The sequence below is a fragment of the Mercenaria mercenaria genome, chromosome 1, assembly GCF_021730395.1.
Source record: "Mercenaria mercenaria strain notata chromosome 1, MADL_Memer_1, whole genome shotgun sequence".
NCBI lineage: Eukaryota > Metazoa > Mollusca > Bivalvia > Venerida > Veneridae > Mercenaria > Mercenaria mercenaria.
Window position 1 is genome coordinate 24,555,802 of NC_069361.1, and position 25,902 is coordinate 24,581,703.

Genomic DNA, 25,902 nt, shown 5'->3' on the forward strand with positions numbered 1-25,902 from the left:
GCTCTGTTTTTCTACGTGACTGCGGGCAGTAAACCGAACCAGTGTTCCTGGATTCTGTATTCTCAACAAATAATTTCTATCTTCACCACATAAATCAGAGGTGGAGGAAGAATGATTTCGGGCACGTGTCTTCTATCAAATCGTCATGCCGGGGACCGAACTCGCGATCCATAGATCTGCGCTCCTACTGAGCTAAGCGGATGGGGTAAAAGAAAGAAAGAAAGAAAGCAGCGGTTGTGACTGACACTTGCTGTAACTCAACGAAACCTCTCTTATATCGTGAATACTGAACTTGTAGAAGTTATGATTTATTTCAAGTAGCGTCTGTGGTATAAAATTTCAAAATAATGAAAAATTAACTCTGACCCGTAAAACCAAATTCCGCCATCAAATTATACGAACGTATGCGTGGAGCGGGTAATTAATCGGGCAAGCCCATGGCAACTTATCTTATGGTCAGATGTTACTAGGGTGGTGAAGTTAGAAATGTAAGACCTTGGGATGTGCGTACGTGTGTGCGTACTTAGGGAGGGTTACGGATAATATTAAGAAAAACAAGATACAAACAACCTTTACTCCCTTGGAGGGGCGGTTGAGTCAAGGGTCATACGTCTGAAATCATAACCTTTAGAATATTTGAATCTGTTGTATTTTTTTTTTAATATAACATTGATCAATAATATTGTACAATAATGATGCTTTCCGTTTGTGTTTCAAGTGTGAAAACTCCAAACAATAAACACAATTGCATATGCAAATATTCTTCATGTTAGCAGTGTTTTACAACGGAAAACGTGTTTATTGGTACTTTGAATGAGAAAAATTTGAAAAAAATAAGCTTTATCACATAGAAAGTATATTTAAAGCGACTTTCAAAAATAACATTATCAGTATTTTAAGCAAAGTTATCGTATTGGCGTATATTATACATTCTGCATTCAAACCATTTCTCAATGAAGTCGCCAATTTTAGTTATAAGAACCTCTTTTGAAAGGAAAACTCTCTTGCTCACGTTCCATGATTCGTTTCACGCCTGCAGTGAACAACTGATGAGTGAGACTGTAAAATACTAAGATTTGAAAAGAGATATATCAGAAAAACAGCCAAACTAAGCTATGTTGTTATTTGGGGGTAGGGGTAGCATAACGTAATTTTACGCGAAAATGAAATCGGTGACCCCATCATTTTTTTCCTTCAATCGACAGAAAATAAAGTTTTTATGATCATGTTAGTTTTTTGTCTAAGTATCGTTTGGGTTTTACATGAGACAAGATTAACGCAAACTTTTTATTCAAAACTAAACGTCATATTTGTCGCTCTGACGTCACTTTAACGTAAATATCGGCTTCAACGTTAAAATGATCTTCACAAATTATACACCATTTCAAAGATATTTTTAAATGAAATTATGATGAGAAACAAGCAAATCGATACTTGTTGACTGAACAGAACGATTTAAAAAAACAGTCTGACGGACGTGAAATCATGGTTCATCAGAAATGGACGTCAATAGTCGTGTTTGAAGGTTTGTAGAGAAAAAAGTTACAGAATTATCAAAAAAGTAAAATACGCATTCTATGAGGATATACTGAATTCTATATCAAACAAAATTTCGAAACGGAACCGAACAACTTCAAATTAGGCGCATTCCACCTTAACATTTACTATACTGACAGTACTTACAATATCATTAATATTGTTTAGTAAAATCTGTACTCATCTCAAATTTTGACAACAATGATGAGATTAGATTAAAAAACAAAGAAAAATATCAAACAGGGAATGCCACGCACCAAAAACGTAGCCTCCTCAAAACGAAACCCCCAGCACGCAGACGCGTGCACCACACACACACACACACACATACACACACAAAGCCAACACATAAGGACAAAACGAACAACACACACGCACACAAAGCCAACGCATAAGACGAAACGAACAAACAAAGGAACACAGTGGGGCACCGCCTTGGAACGGTCAGTGGCAAAAACACCACTGGGGAGCTTAAACCGGTTTATGGTGCACCTAACCTCACTCTTACCCCCACCATGTTCCAAAGACATGGGACAGTGTAAATAAAAGTAATCCCCTCCAGGTGAATCTCTTACACACGTAATGGAAACAAAAAGGCATGGCATGTAAAACACAAAAATGCTCGTGTATAAATATATAAAAAACAAACCTTAAGAACCAAAAACGTATGTACTCAATGCCTTTTCAGAAGACAGAGCAACAAGAGAAACACCCTTAAGGGCCCGACGATACAGGCCAGAAGACAAATATCAAAACAGTTCAGTCCTGGTAGGATTTAAAAACTGCTTATCATAGAGTCCTCCCCCTCTTCCGTCAGACGCAATCAAAGAGGGAAGCGTAGTGTCCAACTGTAAACGGGTTGAACACTAAACATGCGGTATGTCTCAAAACAGTTGGGTCGTAACCTCTTTTAATAAAACGTTTGATAATCTTTCCAAATACATTTGGAAAATTACCGTGACCCAAGATCTTACGAAGTTTGTAAACCACATCCCCATAAAATGGGGAGACTCATTTCATCTAGTTACATGATAAATAGTTCAGCCGACCCATTTGTATCTCTAGTATTCAATAAGAAATTTCGACGCTTTGTCAAATAAATATTTTGCTGCTGGCTTTTTGGACAATGTTAGATAATTAGAATGTAATAGCCTCACGTTTTCGTGTCTTCACCTATAGTGATATAACGGCTTATGTAGCAAGATTAATTCGGTAAAACAGCCTCTTCCTGATTTGTTTAGCCGACTGAGTGAACTGGAACAAATAAATCATGGATCTATTGCTTTAAAATGTACCTGGATATCATTTTTGTGACATGATTTTAGTTTGAATTAATATTATGAAAAATAATAAAATCTAGTCATATCCCCTTTGTCTTAAAAATTTTGGCAAGAAAACATGTCTGTCAAAGCTTTTGTGATATTGAAACAACCTCACTTCACAAAAATTGTGATATCATGCAGTTAGCAGCTGTAAGTGGAAGTCGCAGTTAATCTCTCAGGGTATGTCTGATGTTACAGGATTGATAGATGATAGAATGTATCACAATGGAAAACCAGTAAAGAGTTAAAGTCTTAGAAATGCTGTAGTGTTTTCCCTTATGGTTACAGTTCAGAGAAAAATGTGTATTCTTACAGGTTACAACTAAATGAAGTTTGATCTTCCTAGAATCATCAGATCCGTTGAAGTATGTAAACTTGTAAATTCTTTTGAAGGTAGTGCTTTTTTGGTCTGTTGATATATTGCCTTTATTCAAATCAGTGTATCTGGATCTTGAATGTTACAAACAAGAATATATGGTGACGAAATGTGTGAATGTTCAGTACTCAGCACATGTATGACACACTAGCTGACGTTGAAAGTCTAAAGCAGTTGGTGTCGCATACTAACATTAGTGTTGATATTTTGGCCGAGCACAGTGAATCAATAACTTCCTTATTAAATATAAATGACAAAGAGTGTGACTATATTATGTTATCAATGGAATATTTAAAAAATGACAAGATTGTTTCAAAAGAAATGAAAAGAATATCAGGCAGTGGTCTTTGGCTTCGGCATTTACAGTTAACCATAAACCGTAATGGTGTACACGCATTGACGCAATGGAAAACCGAGAGTAAAATATCTTAAGCGCATCATTGAGAAACATATAAATTATGACACATAGTGAAAATTTAGATATTTTTTCAATAAAGGAGGGTAATTAACATGATAAATCTCAGAAACAAGCATTACAGCGTATGCATTTCTTTTCGATACATTTTTGTTATATTTCTAATGCATAATAATCTATTATTACAATAAAAAATAGAAAATTTTCTGCGCTAGATTTTTTGTCATAATTTAAAATGTATAATTTTGCTAGTTCCTCTGACTTTTGTCATGTAATTCATCGTTATGTTGCGTTTTAATTTATAGTTATATGATAACACCTAGTACATATATTTAAACAAAGAATTCGTTTGTTGTTTGTTTAACGTTATTTTATTTGATTTATGATGATAGTTATTTATAAAGTCATTAAAAAATACAAAATAGTGGCGTTCTAAATATAGACATAGCACAGAAGGGGCAGGGCTTACCCTTACTTTTAAACACTGATATTTGTTTCTCATATCCCATAGTACATGTGCACAAAACTTTAAAATCATATTCTCGCTGGAAACGTATTGCGTGATACGTCTTTAAATGAGTCTGTTCACTGGCGGTAATGAAATGTGCAACATCCCACACACCCCAAGCACCTGCTTAAGGCCATTTCCAGGAGTTGTTACTGTGCAACCTTTAGCGCAATTGCTTACCGAATCTCCTATCGGACACTTAGTGTTAAATCCGTAATTGCAGTGCGGAACACTTAGTGTTAAATCCGTAATTGCAGTGTTTACAAGTAATGTTTAGAAAATAAGGTATTAATTTTATAAACATGTCGATTTAGACCAAAATACATTGTTTCATCTGCAAATGTATAATGGCTTGAACTGACTAACCGAAGATGTGTTTTAGTGTAATTCGGTAGAGCATTCCAGATAGTGGTGCGGGAATAGAAAAAAGACTTTCTGAATAATACAGTGTTAGGTTTAGGAAAGTAAAGGTGTAAAATAGAAGAGGATCTCAAAGTTCGTCTTTGAATGTCTGAACTGAAAGTATATGTAGTTCTGAGGTATATTGGAGCTAGGTCATTAAGACTTCTGTACATTAAAACAGCTTTTTGAAAAATAATCCTTTCCGGAAATGTCACTCAGTTTAATTCGAGGAATAATTTAGCTGAAGGAGTATCAAATCTTTTTTCAAGAATTAACTTAACCTTGCAGCCTTTTTCTGAAATTCAAAAGTTCCATCTTCAAATGAACAAGAACAGTTACCCTATATAATACAATAATAGTCAAAGTGTGGTAAAAAAAGATATTTACACACCATGTATCAATATTGTTAATGTCTTTAGACAATAATTCAGCCACATTTTTATGACATGAATGGGATGTAGAAAGGAAAGGGCTGTTTCATCTGCAAAAAATATCAGTATGTGCAGATATTAGAAATAACAGGGGGCCTAGCACTGAGCCTTGAGGGACACTAGAAGATACAACACTTGGATCTGAGCATGAATCAGAAATAAAGGTTTTTTTTTTAGTTCTGTTATGATGTTATGAAGATAGGATGTACGCCAAGATAAAGAGGACCCATCTAAATGATATACATATTTTGTAAATCAAATTGACGTAATCGGATTGTAGGATTAACCAGGTGAAGGGAAGGGTTTTGATAGATCAAGGAAAATAATACCAGCAATTCATAATTAATAAACAAAACTGCCTTCTTTTCAAGAAAGTTCCCAAGTTCATAAGAAAGACAAACGTTTGAAAAACATAAATTCATTTTCGTCCAGTCCCTCTACTTGTTTCGATTGCCGGGTATGAATTTTGTTGAGTGTACATTCGCATTTTTTTCAAATTGTACGTTTCTAACGAAAGTGTGGAGCATTTCTGCGGACTGCTTTTTGAAGTGTGGCAACATGTAGGTTACTTGTATTTACAAGTATATTACTCAAACCCTCTTTTGAATAATCTGAAGCTAATCTATATAAGTCAAAATAGTTCTAGTTCTATGTTGGACTAAAAATGTGAAAGTTTACAAATACGTTTTAAAAATGACCGAATGTTACATGGAAAAAGAATAATATTTCTTTAATTGCCTTATAACGTTATATTTATTTATTTATTTTGTTGGGTTTAACGTCGCACCGACACAATTATAGGTCATATTGCGACTTTCCAGCTTTGATGGTGGAGGAAGACACGTTGTGACCCTTCGTGGATTATTTCATCACGAGCGGGTACCTGGGTAGAACCACCGACCTTCCGTAAGCCAGCTGGATTGCTTCCTCACATGACGTTATGAATAAATGAAGTTGTTCAAATCAATTAAACGAGTAAGTATTTTTATTTAAATATGAAAATTTTATCTTCTAATAGGCACCTGTATTTTATAATACTTCACATACATTTTGCACATGAAATTTGAAGAAAAGGCTACTTGAATAGTTTTTTTCTGTAATTCTATTCTTATTCAACATAAACAAATGTTTCATAATCTACATTAATCATGTTGCATGTCTTTTCGCAATATTTCGCTTATAAATGATGGTTTAATTTATGGGTGGGTGCTAGGGTATTTATATATATATACAGTCAAACCCGGCTGCAGAACCTCCCTTGGGGACTGAAAAATGCCGGTATTTGTGAAAACATATATTTTCTCAGGACAGGTGACGTGTGACCATAGTAAGCAGGTTATATTTTTGGAGGCTGTCTACAGTACGGGTCTGACTGCATAAGGGAGTTCATCGGTTCTAAGACAAAGGTGAATGTACCAAGTAATATAGCAAAAACAAAACAAAATTATGTGGGATAAGGCCGTAACTTTATTGTAAATTTTCAAATGAAAATTATGGCATATTGTAAATATATAGCATGGTATATATGAAAATGATGAGAAAATATGAAAGACAAAGCTCCAGCTAAAATGCCTGGAAGCAACACAGCAGCGCGAAGGTGCAGAAAACTATGAAAATAAGCGCAGAACATACCAGACCTAATAGGAAATTGTAGGTTCTAGTACTTCGCACTAATGAGAAACGAGGCAAAGATGCTCTCACCGATCTCTATGATATAAGACGATAACTATAGATTTCAACGAATGTAATGCATTTTAGATTTTAGTACTAATATGATTTACAATATGCCATACCAAAATGCACATTACGTGTATTGAGGGCCACTCAACATTTTATGAAAATAAAATTCGCCAAAACGAGGTATGCAGTGAATACACGTTTACTCAATAGGTACAGCAGGTCATTGACAAACAGTTAAAGTCTAGAGCTAGAAATTCCCTTTTGCTATGTACCTTAATTTTAAGATGTATCAAAATCTATGAAACTCGCTGCATATTTTACATATTGTATATCTTTAAATGTTACAATGTCATTCAGGTACATGTACATATTATCCAATAGTTCGATTACTATAAGCCAGGGTCATCATGAAACCTTTTGCTGAGGTTTCAGTCAAAATGTATTATCTATTTATTTTGAACGAACATCAGACGAACGGACGGACGGACGGGCGGACGAATAGGAAACCATTAGCCATAAGACTTTCAATTAGAAGAGTCTTACTGTCACTGACTTGTTACGTCATAAACAGAATATGCTTGAACCGTTTCCTGTGACGTCTTCTTTGCATTCATATTATTGAAATTATTATTCATATCATTATTGTTATTATAATTATTACTATTAACATTATTCTCATAATTGATTCAATTCTGTTTTACACCTATTTTCGATATTTCTTGGTTATTTCGTTTTCCATATCGATACATTTTTATAACTTATTCTTTTACATTCAGGCAGTTAAGTAATGCATGCAACGGACCTAGATAAATTGATCTAATAAATTAACCAGGTACAGCAGTTACCTTTCAACACAAGGTGCCCCAATAGCTGCCGACCCCGACCATGCCACGCCGCTCCTGTAGCTAAACTGTTTAAAGACATTAGGAGAATAGCCGGTTGACGACATTAGTTTTCTGCAGCCCCTTATACCAGAGATTGGCCGTGTTAATGCTGGTGTTACAGTTGCTGACGTAATGGATTATCCGCATCAAAGCGTACAGGCTAGAACTGCGTATAAAAATAACGTGTATGCATTTCATTAGCGTTTAACAAAATTGATAACCCAAATCCATATTTTAGTCATTAAGAAATACATTTAAAGCTGAATATTGTTCAAAATATAACAATCTGTATTAATTTATATAAGTCCTTGTATATGATAATCTTTTGCAGAACGGAACCATGCAAAGTATTAGCAGATTCGGTTCGATTAACTTGGTTCATGGGAAATCACTCGTGGCACTCCTAAGTATAGTGCGGCTTATTCCATTTAGCTCAGAATGTTTGTGTTTTTATTTCTATAGCACCGTTCTCCATAAGTTTCGTTGTTTTGCTGGATTTTATTCTTATGTAAAATACTCCCAGAAACAGTAACCAGACTTAAGTATGAAAAGCACATCTTACCTTACTTCGAACATGTCCGCATTATATTGTTTAACAGTTCTGAAAGAGCTTTGTAATTTCATTACAATGAATTAATAATAAATCTATAAATCCGTGAATTATTTGATTTAAGGCATACAGACACTAAATAGAAAAATGGCGCGAAAAAAAATGGTAGTCGCATAATGGCGGATACAAATAGTCCTCAGTTTTTTTACTCTGTAGAGCTATTTTCCGTATTTTCTTTGCAATTTTTTTGCTAAAATCACATGACAGATGTATGCTTGACATGTAGGTAGCATTTTCATAATGAAATAACAACATGACAAAATTTTTCATGGAAACTTAGATCATACACCACCAGTATAATTTGGGGTCTCATTTTTTAGCTGATTTTGCAGTTTGTGTGTTTGACTGAAATTATTTTTCTTGCATCAAACATGACCCCCACTTTTCTTTTGATTTTTAGTTAGCACTGACAATATTCTTCAAGAAAATGTAAGTTACAGACATTTAAAATGGGTCCTGATGTGTGCTGCGGTCATTGGAAATAGGTCAATTTTATATAGAATAAAGAACAACAACTATTTAGTGTGTTATAACCTTAAGGTAGTTCTGCACGTTTGATAAACCGGAAGTGATGACGTAACGTCATTTATCCGGAAAACGTGGAATAAAGCCTGGATTCGGCGTACGGAAATGAAAATCATTTTATGAACTAATAGCAACCTATGTGTAAATTTATTACTACTGGTACTGATGATAAACCCGAACAGAAAATGAGGTTTTTTACCTGTAACTTTTTTATTTCTGCAAATTGAAATCAATGGTTGGTATCAAAATAAAGCTTAACCTTTGCTGAAAACTTTACATAATTTAAATTTATATTTAGTAAGCAAACTCACACGAAGTGAGGGTCTGAAAGGGGTATGCAAAAAGGGGACTGTATGAACGTTGACTGATGATAAATTCGAACACTTTGTCATTTACAAAATTTTCTTGGTATTATTATATTGAAACTTTCTCCAAAAAGCTGCAACAGTCATTCCTGATCAAGTAATGAAAAGTTAACAAATGTCAGGCCTTCATGTTTCGACAGTGAGCATGCGCAAATAAACACCCTCTTCCCCAGTAATTTTGGATAAATATTTTTTATACAAATTTATGTAAGTCATTTATTTATACAGAATGTTTACCAATTTTGTTTCTGTTTACACCAGTTGGGGTTGTAAGTGGAAACTATTAGATGGTGTGTTCAATTTTATAAATAACCGATTGCAATCGAATATTTCCAAGGTGGTCGACTTTATCATCTGTCCGGGTTTATCATCAGTACCAGTATGGCACTGGTACTGTTTTTCTAAAGTTAAAATATGACATTAAAACATCTGACACGTTAAAACTTCAAAATAATGCCTTAAAATTAGCGTGAAAAGTGCGGTTTACTTTAGTCATGATCAAATATCTCAAAACTAAGCACACGAACCTATACATTTTATTTCACCACATTATAGGCCATATGCCTATTTACAACTGTGGGAAGTTTCATTAAATTCTACATTGTAGAAAAATTTCTATTCGCGAAAATGTTATGAAAGTTATGATTTTCCCATAGACTTCCATTATGAAAAATTGCGTGAGGTCTATTTTTTTCAAATCAGTCTAGCAAAAAATCAAGCACACGACCCTATCTTTTTTATTTGCTGAATTTTCTAGGTATATTCTGAAGTTTTGAAATTTCAGAGTTTAATCAAATTCTACATTGCAGAAAAAATTTGGAACCAAACGTGCAGAACTACCTTAAACATGACGTTTTCGTGCTTAAGAAATATTTCTACGACTTAGAATTGTGACAGTATGTTATTAATTTTCATAAGCATCACTTACCATTTACTGTTATACATTACAACAGTTGAGATCTAGGTTACCCTGCTGATGTATAAAATGAAAATATATCTTACATTTCTTTCGATATCTAACAAACTACCAATATGTTACATTATGAAAACATCCAATATACACGTATCTTTCTTGTCAGTTGTTAATGTTTCATGCCATGGTACAAACCCAACTGGAATGCTCTCTTGCCAGTCTCGCTAATCAAGTTAATATAGCCAATTTCGTTCCAGGACACGTAAAAAGCGTAAGCTTACATTACCTTATTACATACCAATTTTCCTATGTGCAGTCTCTACGAACGCTTCAACCATCTGACTAAAATACTGTTGAAAACGGCATGGAACCAATTGATTGTATGTCGCTCCTTTCTCATCGGATCTGTTAAGCTGTAACTAGACTATGCAGCATGCTTTTTATCATTTGAAGCAAGATATTTAAAGTATAATTTTGACAACTGGTAAGAAACAACCAAATGTATATTTCTATTTGATTTAATGACATAATAGTTTGTATTTTTTTTTTTGAAATTATATTAGGCTACAAAGCAGAATTCTTTGATTAATCCCAGCGATACTAAATCATGTTACAAAATATTTCCGCAACAATGTACGTTAGAAATGCATAAACCTCAATACACCTCGGGTGAAACCAGTACATGCATATTGTACATATGATTAAAGTCCATAAATAATAATGACCGAGAATAATGTACAGGAACTAACGTACTGCATTTTTGCGCATGTACATGCAAACAAAAAAAAAAAAACGCTCGACCACACCCATGTTTTACCTGTGAGTGTTTGTCAGCTCACTATGTCTGTTAGTTTTATTTATTTATTTATTTATTTTTTATATAACTAAAATTCTCTTCAGACTGATTCAGTCAGTGATTGAATAAAACCAAATAACCAATATCTTGCTGATTGTAAGATGAACACGTGTCTCCATTACTTTCCAGAGGACATATTCAAATGCCGTTTAATTTTTTGTAAACGATCTGTCCTCTACGGATTTCCGATGAAGAATGTACTTGTTACTGCACTAAATTTGCCCATGAAAATCCCGTGGGATTAAAACTTGTCAGACTAGTATTTGAACTGATACGACTATAAATACAAATACAGGTGCGGATTAGCAGTGAGGCGTTATGTTAGACAAGACGATACCCACCAAAATTAAAACAATTTATTTCATAAGAGAACATAAATTTACTTATTTGAACATACCTGTAGTTTGTATAACAAAACGGACTACGTGGCAAAGCTATCATATTTCCGATAATGATCATATTTCCGATAATGATTCAGACGTCACATGCTTGTTGTGGCTATATCTTTGTCTGCGCATGCGCGTGGCAAAAAATACTCAAGGACGTGAAGTGAAGTATTATGTTACCAGCGTTTAACCGCTTGTTTTCTGAAAACAGTTTCCTATTTTCCGAAACTGTGATTTATTATAAGCATTGTATTCGTGATAATGGTTGACTATATGAGGATCTTGTCTCCTATTAACTCAAAGGTTTGTTTATCAGCCATTTTACATTTTTTTGTTTAAATATTATCTCATTTGTAATCTCTAGGTAATTTAGATTGTAAAGTTTCAGCTTTTTCAATAAGAGACCCTCAACAATTTTAACTGTCTTAAGTTGTTTTGTTACATTTCAATCACTTTTAGGTAAAAATGACGATTTACCAGCATATATCGCAGAGGAAGACTACTATTGTTACTCCTGGTATCTTAGTAAAACTGATGAACACGCCTGTAAGCCAGATGAAAGCGACATGAATGGAAATGACTAAGTAGGCTGAGAAGGATTTTTGTGGGGCAAGTGATAATAATTCATTTATGCTAATAATTAAAAGAAAACAAAATACCAATATTACTCTACCTATATCGATATTAGGGCTTTCTTTTCTAACTAATACTGATATATTGGTCAACAGCATATTCACGTTTCATTATATTGATACAAAAATGTACTTAGAAAGAAGGCAGACATTATATTTTATGTGATAGAAATTTCTATTGTGTCTTTTCATTTAGACGAAACGTCCACTGAAGAACTGTTTTGTAGGTCGTATTCAACTTTCATACTTTTAATTTCCAGGATTTAAAATTGTAAAAAGTTATTTATAAGATTCTAAGAATAGCTAAACTGAAGGTCAAGTTCATAACAAACATTACGGAAGCGGAAGCGGAAACGACAAAATGGCCGACAGAGACATTAAAAAATCGCAGGATATTGGTATATTAATGAATTCTTGCCTTTAACATCTATTTGTAAAAAGGAAAAGAATGATTTCTGAAAATAATAATACTATGCATGACCAACATGGCTATTAAACATACTTGAATACAGTTTTAACTGGAAAACAGCTTTTAGAATAAATGCTTTTGCAGGTTATAAAGTTTCGTGTGGTATATAAAATCAAAACAAAACCTAAACATAAACAAACAATACAATTTCATTATTTCAATCACATTATCGTCTTTTGTCTGTTGAATATATTAATAAGTTAAGAGTTTAGAGTTGATTGAAATATATTCCACTGGGCTATTAGCCCACGGTGGCACACATATACATAATATAAACGAACAGTGGTGATATATGGGGAAAGTAAGACAAACATATCTTATATAAATAGATAAAATACACTGACAAATCAGAGGTGTGTATATGAAAAACTCTCGCATCATACAGAGAAATTCTATAGGATAATTGTGTTTGAAATCTAGAATAATCCTAAATTGATCAGATATCAAATAATGAATTTCAAATTTATAATTATTTACAACTCAAATGATGATAGTTTGACACATACATGTATTGTATTGCTATCGTAATGCAGAATATGGTTTTCAAACCACATTTCATGAATATATATAGATTAGATTACTACCATTAATGTATAGTATTTAAGTATAAGACTTCTAGAGCTGAAGAGTCTGATTATATTGTAAGAACATTTAGAATGTACACATATGCAATTGTTCTATGTCATTTTTACATAATTATCATGTTTGATCAAATCAATATCATTTGCCCCTTCCCATTTACTATTTAGTTTATCTTAATTCATTGTATTTCTGTGTACAGTCTACAGAGCCTGATCCAATTTTGATATTTTGAAAGTGCTACTACACACATTTAATAAATATTTAATTTTTAATTCGGAAATATAATTTATAAAATTGATTTGAACACTAAGACTTTATAAATAAGAATTTAAGTAAAATAAGAAACCATTGGATATCTCCTCTTTAAAAATAAGGTTATAGCACACTATATATAATTATGATTATACAATAAATGTTATACCAAGGCATTTAATGCAGGACGTAAGATGCAACTAATAACTTGTTAAACTTTGAATTGAATATACATCTATAAAGAACACGAATTTGACAAAAAGCTCAAAAGATTAACAAGACAACACATTTACATAATGTACCTTTAACAAAAGTTTTTAGCATATATCACAGAATAGGAAGTAGCATTTAAATTGACTGAAAGAGATTGATGAGCATATAAAACAAAATTGTTTACTTTTCAAATTCAAAATGTGCTTATGTCGAATGTCTTGTAACTAATATACACCGTTTGATAAAATAACATTTACATTTTGTTAAATATTCTGTGTGATTTACATGGTCCGTACTTATTATAAAATTGATCGTTTTTCCCATTTCTTTGGTAAATCATCATGAAAATAAAAGAAAAGCAATGATAAATGAATTTGTTTGTTTATATGTATATATATATTATAAAAATGAATAAAATGTTCATACTCTAATGGTATTGACATACATGTATTGGGTGGGAGATAAAAATGACTTTGCATATTGTGTAACTAATTTATTTGCATCTGTGATTTAAAATGTTAGTACTTTTCTGGTACTCAGAGAAGCTGGTGTCACTATATGAGCTACATAGTATATCATTAAAATAATAAATTTCAGAAATATATGCATTATAGGGTGAAACATATGTCTTTATCAATAAAATATAAAGATTTAAAACAAACTCACGACACTACATCATACTTTCAAGAATTTCAACTATATTTAGTGACAGAAAACAAATTTATAAGAAATATGTTTCCTTGGTGTCTATAACATAAACAAACTATACTATTAGTTTTAACATCTAGAAACATTTGACATATTGCAAATCGTACAGTAACTGACTACATCGTGCCAAGCACTAGAATGTTCCTACATATAACAGTGCATGTTGGGACACATTAAGACGTAGGAACCATATTCTCAAACAATCGTTTAAAAGGCCAGTGTCTCAGGTCCATTTTGATATCATTTGCCAAAACTAAATAAGATCTGATGGAATTATCGCATATACATATTGTCATTTACTGAAATGAAACATTGAAATTATACTTAGTGCAAATGACTTTTTTCCTATGGAAACGTTTAGGGGTGCATGATAGGTATTACTGACCCACGGCCTAAGGCAGCTATCTCTAATACATGCATATATCATAACTATTGTATAATCTACTAAATGCAACCAAGTAACTATTTTTGTTTCTTTTTACTCGCAAAAAACCTCAGTCTGATCAATATAATTAAAATATAAAGAAATGACTATAACTGTTTAACATTTATTAGATATATGTCTGCTTTGAATTTGGGAACAGTAAATTATATAACATAGTATAAAGTATTATCAAAACTGCCCTGAAGACTTTCAGGCCATTTGCAATAAAATATGGGTATTTCATTTAAATTTCTAGTATTCTTAAAATATTATTCTCAGAGTGAAAAAAACCCAAACGTTTCGAAACAATTTTGCTTAATACATGAACAAAAAAGTAAATAAAAATAAACAAATTAATAATAATCGTGAAATCTTTTTTTCTTGTTGAGTGTACATCGAGTACATTTTCCCTTCTTTAACAAAACCAAACCGAATTTTTAAATGTATTTTGAAATATTCATGTATATGATCGTTTATTATAATGTTAAAATAAGAAAAGGTCATAAATAATTCTTGATTATATGTTATATTTTCTTATAAATGTCCTGTGTTTTTTTCTCGAAAGTTTCACACTCATGCCTTTGATGTATCTTTTATTTCTAGAGTCCAAGAGAAAAGCAGCTGCAAATGATGTGCCAAACTACACAGTAAAGAAGCAAAGGCTATGCGACGTGCAAGGTAATTCTATTTATAGCTTTAAGTTTTTTTGTTTTGTTTTGTTTTCTGTTGGATTTAACGTCGCACCGTCACATGATAGGTCATATGGCGACTTTCCAGCTTTAATGGTGGAGGAAGACCCTAGGTGCCACTCCGTGCATTATTTCATCACGAGCGGGCACCTGGGTAGAACCACCGACCTTCCGTAAGCCAGCTGGATGGCTTCACATCATGAAGAATTCAACGCCCCGAGTGAGGCTCGAACCCACATCGATGAGGGGCAAGTGATTTGAAGTCAGCGACCTTAACCACTCGGCCACGGAGGTCCCTTCTTTAAGTTGTAATTGGAATGCCTGCTTACAGTTTATAGAAATAAATCATTTAAATGTAGTGAATAACTTGATCGGGTGATATATCATATTGTGTACTATAAAATATGACTTCTTCACTTATTAAAGTTTTTGTGTGTAAACTCAATTAGTTCCCAGTTCTCATCATCATTAATAGACCGCTTCAAATATATATGTACGAGTTACATAAACAAAACCAATAACTTACGGATAAACTGAAACATTATATATATATAATGGAATTAAACTAACATTATGGTTAAGCTTATGAAATTGGTTTAGGATTGTAAGATCGCTTTATTTCTACACGAATGTTAATTGTGCTGGTTGAACAGTCATATTTCAACAGGTTGGCCTTATCATACATGTGTAAACCAGTTGTTCACATTATTGAGACAATTTGTTTGACTGATGGATTGATTGAATTTATTGTGGTAAAATAGACAGTGTATCACAAAATAAATGCAATGTCAACATATTAAATGTGAACATTAAAGTGCAATTGTAGATGACATATAATCAATACCCATGATAACACAAATAGAGGGCATAAAGCTTACTTATTTCCATTGTGGTCCTTTGAATTGATCATATGACATCGGAAAGGCAAATTAATTAATCAAGTATTGCACTTGTTGGATAAAATTTACATAGCACATGTCTTTAACATTTATATTATATTATCTCTGAAAGTCGCTTGACATTGAACAGATAATACTAAGACTCATACACTAAACTTATGAAATAAATATATTATGCCAGAATAAAAATATCGACCAGATAAAAGTATTAGACTGACACATAAAATGTGTCTTCTTAACTTTTTTGAAATATTAATATTATATATAGATCTAAAACTTGACGATAACCTGTCCCACTCCTGACATCCATTATAAGCGCAAGATTTCTTTCAAAAACCCCTTAATCTTAGGAATGGAGTAACTGTTACTATCCCTGAAACGAGTTGTGATATTACTTGCTAATTTAGGATGTCCATGTAAATAGCTAGGTGCACTATTACAGTGTATCTTGTGAACATGACCAAGTATAAGGAGATCAACCCTCAAATGAACAGGTAACCAGCCAACTTCCACGGAGATGGCCTTCCAATATGAGTACGAGGACTGAGATTAAGTATGAATCTTACCATCTTATTCTGAGTTGCCGGAAGTCTATTTTTTAAGTTTTTACTCAACCCCAAATATCAGGAGGCACAAGCATAGTCAAAGTGACACTGAATTAATGACGAAATCAGGAGTTGTTTAGTATACCTATTTAAAATCTTGCTTCTTCTAAGCAAGAACTTTAGCTTCGCATTGGCCTTTTTAATAACCTGTTTTGCCTATAGACTCGCCAGATAAGTTTTAGTCAAGATCCGCACCTAGGTATTTGACAGATTTGGTGGTCGAAATAGAAGTTTCATTGCATGAAATTTCTACTTTATCACATGTCATCAATTTGAGCTTGGAACCAAACGAAATGGACCCTGTCTTACCTACATGCAATGAAAGCTTATTATCAGTAAGCCAATTACTTACACTAGTAAGATCATCAGTAAGCTGCGACTTAATATACTCAATATCTTTACCTGCTACTAAGATACCCGAGGTCGGCATACAAGAGCAATTTATTACGAACCACAACCTTCATATCATTCACATAAATCAAAAGTAGTAGGGGACCAAGGATTCAACCCTGGGGGACCCCTTCGTGACCTTGGTAGTACACTAGCAACATTGACCATTTGTGTACGGCTAGATAAATAAGATCTTACCTAGTGAATAACATCATTTTAAAAACCCCATTTCTTGAAGTTTCATTTGTAAACTATCGTGGTCGACAGTGTCGAACGCCTATTGTTATATATTGTTATATGTGGTTCAATAGCATTAACTCATTTATTCACATTGTGACATTATTTCATTTTGACACATAATTGCTTGTTTTTCTGATACCTTCAGGGAAATAATGCATAAAATGCAGTAAAAACAACATTTAAATTTTCTGTTTACATGCAAAAATTGCTTAAACTTGTCAGTGCAAAAAAGATATAAAAATATCTTCTCATACTGTCACTAGACATAAGTCAGCTTTAAAATTGTAAAACAATAACAACTAGTGCTTCTTTTGAGAAAAGCTCATGTCTCCAACAACTGCCTTATCATCTGAATTGTAAAAAAGTACACTTCAGGAGTAAGTTTTGGTTCAGAAAAGTACACTAAGGAGTAAGTTCTTTAGTTCAGTAATTCAAAGGACCACTCGGTTCAGTAAATTTTGGTTTAGTGATTCAAAGTGGTTCGGATGAGTGGTTCAGATCAGTAATTTAAGGGCCATAATTCCGAAGTGCCTGGGCCGACTTTGCTAGTTATCGAACTTGGCCGATGACTAATAGGCAAACACATTTTGTTCAAGTCTGGTGAAGATCGTTTGAGAAATGTTCGACTTAGAGAGCGGACAAGATTTGTGACAGACACACAGACAGACGGACACATACACACAGACAGGAGTAAATCAATATGTCTCCCACACCACTGTGTGGTGGGAGTCATAAATATAGCAGAATATAGAGAGTAATGTTTTAGCAAGCAAATGCAGCAAATTTATATACCCCGCCGAATAAATTGTTTTGTGAATGAGAAAACTTTACTTTTACAGATATTTAATTTCTAAATGCATTTAAAAAAAAAAAATAAAATAAAAAAAATAAATAAATAAAGAAAGGACAATAACTCTGCAGTTTCCGAGGAGATCCCAATGAAAGATGTGTATGCATCAAGCCCAGTAGTGATCTATATTTGTGTTTAATGTCGTGAAGATCCATCAATGGATTACATTGTTCTTTGAGTTCTTTGAGAATTTATAGACTGTAAAACAAAGGAAAATACCTTTGAAGTTACTTAAGTGATACTGACGAAAATTTGCTTGCACCAGCGCCCTATAGAGATCTATATTTGTGTACAGTTTAATGAAGATCCATTAACAGGTTACTTAGGTGCATTAAAAGTCTCTATTATTTACCAAATCAAAAGAGAAAACTATTCTTTTACTGGGTCAAGGGGGATAATACTAAAGCTAAGCAAAGGTCATGTGCTAATTAATAATTATGTGCGGTTTGGTGATTGTTTGAATAATAATAAAAAAACATTTTCAATTTCCGACGGACGGACGTACGAACGAACGGACGGACGTAAAGCAGGACGGACAATGCCAAATATATATCCCTTTACTTTATAAGGGGGATAATGAAATATTCAAAAAAAAAAGTATTTTTTTCATGTTAATGGTACATGCAGTATATTTTCTCTCCTCTAAAACATAAGTTCTTGTGTGGTTTTGAGTGTAGTTCTGTAAGGAATAATACTTATTTGTCACTAAAATACTTGCAAGTTTGGCATATTATAATTTATCTTTAATGTCTGATATAATCATATTGATTGTTCAGTATAACTATCTAAACATATATTTTGACAAAACTTTCCATTTTTTTCTAAAAAATATTCTCAAAACTTTCTGTCGGTAGTATTACACCTAAGACTTTGTTATCTTTTTTATGCTCAGATTACAAGAGGAAAGTTGACGAAACTGTCGAACCTAGATATCCATCTAAGAAGCAAAGAGTATGCGGCATACAAGAAAAGGGTAATTATGCAATATGTAAATCAATATTTTGTATTGCCTGTTTCTTTGCGTCCCCACCCCTTGAATTACGTTTTAATTCTTTCATTGATCGGTTTAAAAGTTATGATTTGTACAGTGAGATTTAAGTCGGATTCTATGTCTTTGAAATGATGGAATCATTATCACAAAAGATAAGGGTACTTATCTAACTGATGGTTTAGAAAGAACAAGAGATTAGATTTTCTAATATACTTATTGTCACCAATTGACATTAATAACTTTCACAGACCACTTCACATATTACATATGATTGCAACAGAAAAACTTTATTTGCTATATGTTTTTCTTTTTTTTTAAAATACAAACTAAACCATTAATTGTATTGTTTCAATACTATAAATTGACCTCATAAAATAGTATTTTGTATAGCGGTATAACTTGGACAATTTGTATATGCTGGATGATTTCATTCTACCTAAAAACCTTCTATTCTTTTCACAGGTCCTGTTGGCCTTCCTTTTCAAGTGATTGGAGGTAATTCTGGTTTTGAAGTTGTTTCAGTTTAATTTGTGTTCTAGATATTCAAACAGTCTTACACTCGGTATAAGTTCTGTGAAAATTTCTTAATTTCTTAATCACAAAGAAAGCTTTTACTATATGCATAAGAAATTAAGCATATTCCATAATTAAAAGAACTAAGAATGTACTAATAACTGCAAGCTATTCAGTGTTGTTATATTTTCTGGTCATTTGGAATCATGGAGGCCATTCAATATATGTGTAATACAGTTCCGCTTAAGCCGGTGCTAAGGGGCGTGAGAGGTGTTGCACATTTCATTACCTCTCATGAACAGATTCAGTCAAACCGAGTCTGGTATTATTCTGCTTGGTTGCATTCTTTGCTTCCAAGGATTTTTTTTTACAGATTTTATTTACTATTTTTACAGCCTTTTTGACAAATATTTAATTTCTTTCTTCTTTTATTATAGTGAATGATAACCAAAGTGCTGACGGAACCGCAATAGGATGCCTCGGTAATATTATATTGTAAAATACATCTGACATCAAAACACATTATTTCAGCTAATTTTTGTCTTACTTCATTAACATTGGTGGTTTCTTTTTCTAATACGAGAATATTGCTTTAATCTCCTATAATGGAAACGACATCAAGCATTTCTGTTACACATATATGGTCTTGTCTGATTTGTATTCTTTTATCTTATTTCATTTTTTAGGTACTTCCGCCGGAAGATCCTGTGCAATAAAGTATCGTTCACTTGGAAACACTTTGGCAGGTTTGTAATATTTTTAATATTCTTTGACCATACAGTCGTCACATTCAAAAACAAGAACAAATATCCATGAAGAATAGCCATTTTCAAAAACCGCAACCTCATCAAAGTGCAATCCACATCAGTGAATGCATGGACGTGCACACGACCAGTGAACTCACAAAGGCATATACAAAATAAAACACACATACATCGAGGACAAAACGAACAATTAAAGGAACACAGCTGCGCACCGCAGTGGAAAATTTGTTGGCAAAGCACCACAGGGGAGTTTAAATCGTTTAAACTAGCTCTAAACCCCACCATTCTGCCTTCCATTATTAAATTTTCTAATAACACAAGAGATTAGATGGCAAATCTTGAAAGTATTGATTCTGTTTATATGTTTCGAAGAGGAGCACGTCTTTTTAAACCGGCTGTGTTAAGATTTGCATAATATTTATCTCGCTTTAAATAATGGCAGAATACAATTAAATGTCATCACTACGTAAAAACCTATGGCGGCATATGAAAAAAAACAAAGAAAAATATCAAACAGGGAATGCCACGCACCAAAAACGTAGCCTCCTCAAAACGAAACCCCCCAGCACGCAGACGCGTGTACCACACACAAAGTATATTTTGCAAATTTGGTCTGTTTCAAAAGTTGTTACTCAATTTCATTAGCGTTTAAGAACGATAAAAGCAGTACAAGAAAATCTTGAAACTAGAGAAAAGGTTAAAGAGTTGCATGCCTTTCCATAAAGCTAATAATTTGCAAGATTGAATACATATAAGCTACATGTAAGTACATCTTTGATAATATTTGGAAACGGACAGTTTCATGGTCATTAATGTGGTATTTGATACAAATCTATACATATTACTTGATAAAAAAACACGAAACTATTTATATCGATACAATTCGTTATCAATTAATGTATAGATTGATTATTGTGGAACATCTATAAATAAAGATTGTTTGCGTTTGTTAACGTACCTATCTGTAGTTGCATGGAGAGGTTAGAATTTGAAACACAAATGAAATAGGCTTCTTTTGGACTTCAAAAATAATTTACCTATTCTGTATGAAGAAACCATCTATGGAAGGGCAAAGAGTTGTCTCTCAACACAAATGGTCTCGCAACAAAATGAGTAAAGCATCTGAGAAGTTGTGAAGTGACAGATAATCATATAAATAATATTTTGCATATCAATTTAAAGGACATTTGTCTATTGAAATCCTACTTAGTGCTTATAGATCTAAATGGAAATGAATAATATGCATGGTAATATTTTGGTTTGACAACAATACTCATTTCTGAGGGAAACGAGTCGCTTTGCTTAAGATCATAATGTAAAGAACCATTGATATCTTCTATTGTATTAAAATGATAAATTCACCCATTGCCTCAATTGTTTAACTGAAAATCTGTGTAACTGTAAAGTAAGCTGATTTCTGTAACGTTGGTCACTACTAATTACTTTTTTGGAAGAAATGTAAAGCTCGTTTAATACAGATTTGGAAGTTTTACTTCATTTTATTATCATTTTTTGTATACAGGGCCCAAGCGGTGACCTGCAAGCTTTAAAGAAAAATACGAATGTTTTTGCAAAATTAAAAATATTTGCACCATCAGTCTTTTTAAACTAGAACAATTTCTTAGAATAAACTTGATGCTATCAAATGTAATTCTTGCAAAGCCTTGATATAGCTTTTTAAATAGCAGTGTAAATGTAAATCATTGTACATGGGCTAAAATGCAAGTAACTACTTTGTCTTTAGCTTTAAACAACTTGCATCGAAAAAGATTCACCAATGACTACATTCTGTGAGTTTTTGTAATTTTCTCTTTAAAGTAATACTAATATCATATATCAGCATGTACTTCATAGCCTTTCCAGGAGAGGAAAGAAAATCAACAATAGCTGAAAAAGGTGTTCTGTTTTGTCGTTTAAGATAATTATATTTTAATTATTTCAGCTTCAAATCGGCAAGATGATTGGGATGAAGAAAAGAAGGAGAACAATATTCTTGATTAAAATATCAGAATGTTTTTGAACTACAAGGATGAAATAATTTATAAAGAAACTAAAAAGGATCATGAGAAGAAATTTAAAGTGATATGTTGACTGCAAGATCGGCGTTTAAACTACATTTCTTTTATACGTGTACTCTTCAAGATGATACCATCTAAAAGAAATATTAATTGTAAACTGCAATGTTACGTATTATATTTAAACAAGTAATGCCCATTTAGTGTACATATCAGAGAAGACACTGACATTTGCCAAATGACCAATTTAGCCTTTAGTATTCCTGGTTTTGCCGTGGTCACCATACCAAAGAGTAGGAAGAATCTGTAAAAATGCCAATTTTTTTTGTACTGTTTATTTTCGTATTAGAAATCTCCTTCATTTTGAGTATTTATAATAACAACGATTTAATCATCTTCATTGTCATTCTGTACACAACTTTTCAATACAGTAAAACTTATATAGTTAAAGTCGGTAAAAAGGTAGTTCAGAGCAAGTAATATTGATTATTAATTAATTAATATAAATGTACACACAAAGTCTTAAACGAAATAATTTTTATTTTTATATGCCAGAAGGGACTTATTATGTGTTGCTGCTGATCTTCTGTTTGTCTGTACGCACGAACGTACGTATGTACAAATGTCTGTCTGTAAGTAATTCAATTTCCGTTCAATAACTTGACCCACGATTCTCAAACTTACCACGCAACTTACTCATGAGCAGCACATGAACCGTATTGATTTTGAGGCTAGGTGGCCAAAGGTTAAGGTCACAGTAACTGTTCGTACAAAAGAAAAACGTTTCCGCTCAATAACTTTAGAACATTTTGACCTATGATCCTCCAATGTAAAAAGTACACTGGACACTGCATAGCCTGATTTAATTCTGTGGTTAGTGAGTTAAAGGTTAAGGTGGCTGGCTGTTAGTGCAAAACCAGTTTCCGCTCAATATCTTGAGAGCCCTTAGCCTAAGTTTCTCCAACTTTGCAGAGCATTACCATTGGGCAGTGTATAACCTGTTAACTTTAAGGTCAATAAATTAAACGACAAGGTCGCAAAACTACAAAAAACCGTGTCTTGAGAATGCCTTGACTTTAAATTCTTAAACTTAGTAGGCTCATCGTTCATGTGTAGTGGTTATCCATATTGATACAAAGGTCAGTGGGTCAAATATCAAGGTCACAGTTATTGTTATAACAAAAATTTTTCATCTTAGCAAACCCTTGACCTAGCAGCCTTTTTGTCAGGCATATTATATTTGCTTCTCAAGATCGAAACATTGCTCGGGATGAATAATCCTTTTACATAAGGCCATCTAGCTGGCTTAAGGAGATAATCAGTCGCCCATCCATGCCTGTAATAAAGCTTCATCCACCATCAAAAGCTGAAAAGTCGCCATATTTCCGAAAATGTTTCTAAAGCTTTATTTTTGTATTAACGATAGTATATTGAAAGTTGAAATTATAAGAGCACTTATTGAAAGATAACTGTGCCTTGTTTTTCTACATTTCATTATAGTAATACATATATGTGTGCAAGTACTACATCCATTTCTATTCCAAGACAAATCATTTATATGCCACTGTATATATTATTTGATGTATGCTACTGTAGATGTTGTTTTTCAAAATGTTTATTAACAATTTTGTGATCTATTATTTTATGTTTACAAAGTTATGGCAGCATGCCTCCAGACTTCAGGGTGTGTACAACAATTATGAACGTCTATATATTGTTTCAAATTTCACACATTGATAATGATAACATACAGGAATAAATGCAATTTGATATTTACAAGGTAGTATCAGTGTCACCATTATATGTATACATAGTTTTTAAAGGCAGATAATTACTTTTAAGCAACATGTTTTCGTATATTTTGTTAGAGATTTAAGGAACAAAATAACCCATTACATAGTCTTAGATCCCTATTACAAATGTATGTTTCATTGGTTTTTTTTATGAAATTTTATAATTATCCCCAACTTTAATATGAAATAATACCATGTAATTTATAGTTTTACACTTGCATTTGAGAGGCTGTTTTAGGGATACTACAACAATCTGAAACAAAGGCAAGTTCTAAGACTATGGGTGGCTTAGAAATTTGTTTATTTCCAAACTTTGTGGTTGCACAGATACAGTACAATATGCTTCATATTTATATCATTTTTGTGGCAAAGTATGTTTATCAGATTTACACAACACTTGTGAAAACTAACTTGTATTAAGCACTTAGTGAACAAAAATAAGTGTGAATGATCAAATGATAAAGCTTTAAACTAAGTCATTACTTGTCTCAAATCTGATGAAGTTTTGAAATCCTCGTATACAGGCAGCTGAACAATTGGAAAGATTGTAAGCTTGTATATTTTATTTGATACAATGGCAGATAATATGTTAATATTTGTTTATGTACACATATTTATATCTATAGAATAAAGTGAGACAAAAACGATACATTTCTTTTTCTTTTTCTGGTAATGTAAAACCTTTTGTGAACCGTGCGTAAACGTAGCCTGAAGGTATTGTCTTGCTCTTGCGAGACTGTGTAGAGCGATTTATTGATGATTAGATGTTTTTAAAAGACTCATGTGTCTTGATGTACAGGGTCAGCTTATGATGGTGAACAAGTGTTGCAAGTTTCAAAGCAATAGCTTTGATAGTTTAGGGGAAAAGCTGACCTAAACATAAAACTTAACCAAGAAAACTGATTTTCTAAGTACAAAAGGGGCCATAAATCTTGCAAAAAGCAGGATGGAGTTATGTTACTTGCTGTACAGGGTCAGCTTATGATCGTAAACATGTGTTGCAAGTTTCAAAGCAATAGCTTTGATAGTTTAGGAGAAAAGCTGACCTAAACATAAAACTTAACCAGGCAACGCCGACGCAGACGCCGACGCCGGCCGACACCGATCAAGTGATGACAATAACTCATCTTTTTTAAACAAAAATCAGATGAGCTAATAAAATTGATGTTTCCACTTTTAAACCTGAAAATTGGCAACTTGGGAAAAATGCAAACAATGAAATTTAAACACTGCTAAGAATATAGAACTGCCACAACATATTACAGTTATGCTATGATAATTGATGAATCTCAACAACAAAAATGGTGCACAGGGGACATCACTTTTAGCATAAAGTTTGGGGATGTTTAGCAGTCGTTAATACGTGAAGTTGAAAGCTGCTGTTGTATCCATTGTAACTCCCTTTCAAGGGAAATAAAGTAAAAATGCATTTTATTTAAAGAATAAAAGAAAGCTGACACTTAATAACTGAAAAGGTGCACAGGGGACATTTTAGGGTGTATAGACATATATCAAGATTCTGAGAAAGTTGATTTATAAACCAAAAAATCATAAGGTGTCTTCACAGCTGAAAGGATAAAGATCTTAGAAAAACATTAGGACTTAAGAAAAGTAATGGGGTTATGAAATGGTAGTGTTAAACATTTAAATTTAGTTTCTTTTTT

General features: G+C 32.8%; 1 protein-coding gene across 1 annotated transcript; it reads left to right on the forward strand.

Annotated features, from left to right (window-relative positions):
- Window positions 1–11,831: 11,831 nt before the first annotated feature.
- Window positions 11,832–24,885, forward strand: LOC123545701 (uncharacterized). Its single transcript, XM_053542412.1, has 7 exons — window positions 11,832–12,239; window positions 15,093–15,167; window positions 19,055–19,135; window positions 19,616–19,648; window positions 20,104–20,148; window positions 20,353–20,412; window positions 22,373–24,885. Exons 1-7 carry the CDS (start codon window positions 12,203–12,205, stop codon window positions 22,429–22,431), a joined length of 390 nt encoding a protein of 129 aa, XP_053398387.1. The 5' UTR covers window positions 11,832–12,202; the 3' UTR covers window positions 22,432–24,885.
- The last annotated feature ends 1,017 nt before the right edge of the window (window positions 24,886–25,902 follow it).

Bases quoted from the DNA above. Each gene is read 5' to 3' on its own strand.
- LOC123545701 (XM_053542412.1), top strand. From the start codon at position 12,203: ATGGCCGACAGAGACATTAAAAAATCGCAGGATATTG. The intron at 12,240-15,092 runs GTATATTAATGA...TTTTATTTCTAG, and splicing joins TAAAAAATCGCAGGATATTG to AGTCCAAGAGAAAAGCAGCT. The intron at 19,649-20,103 runs GTAATTCTGGTT...CTTTTATTATAG, and splicing joins TCCTTTTCAAGTGATTGGAG to TGAATGATAACCAAAGTGCT.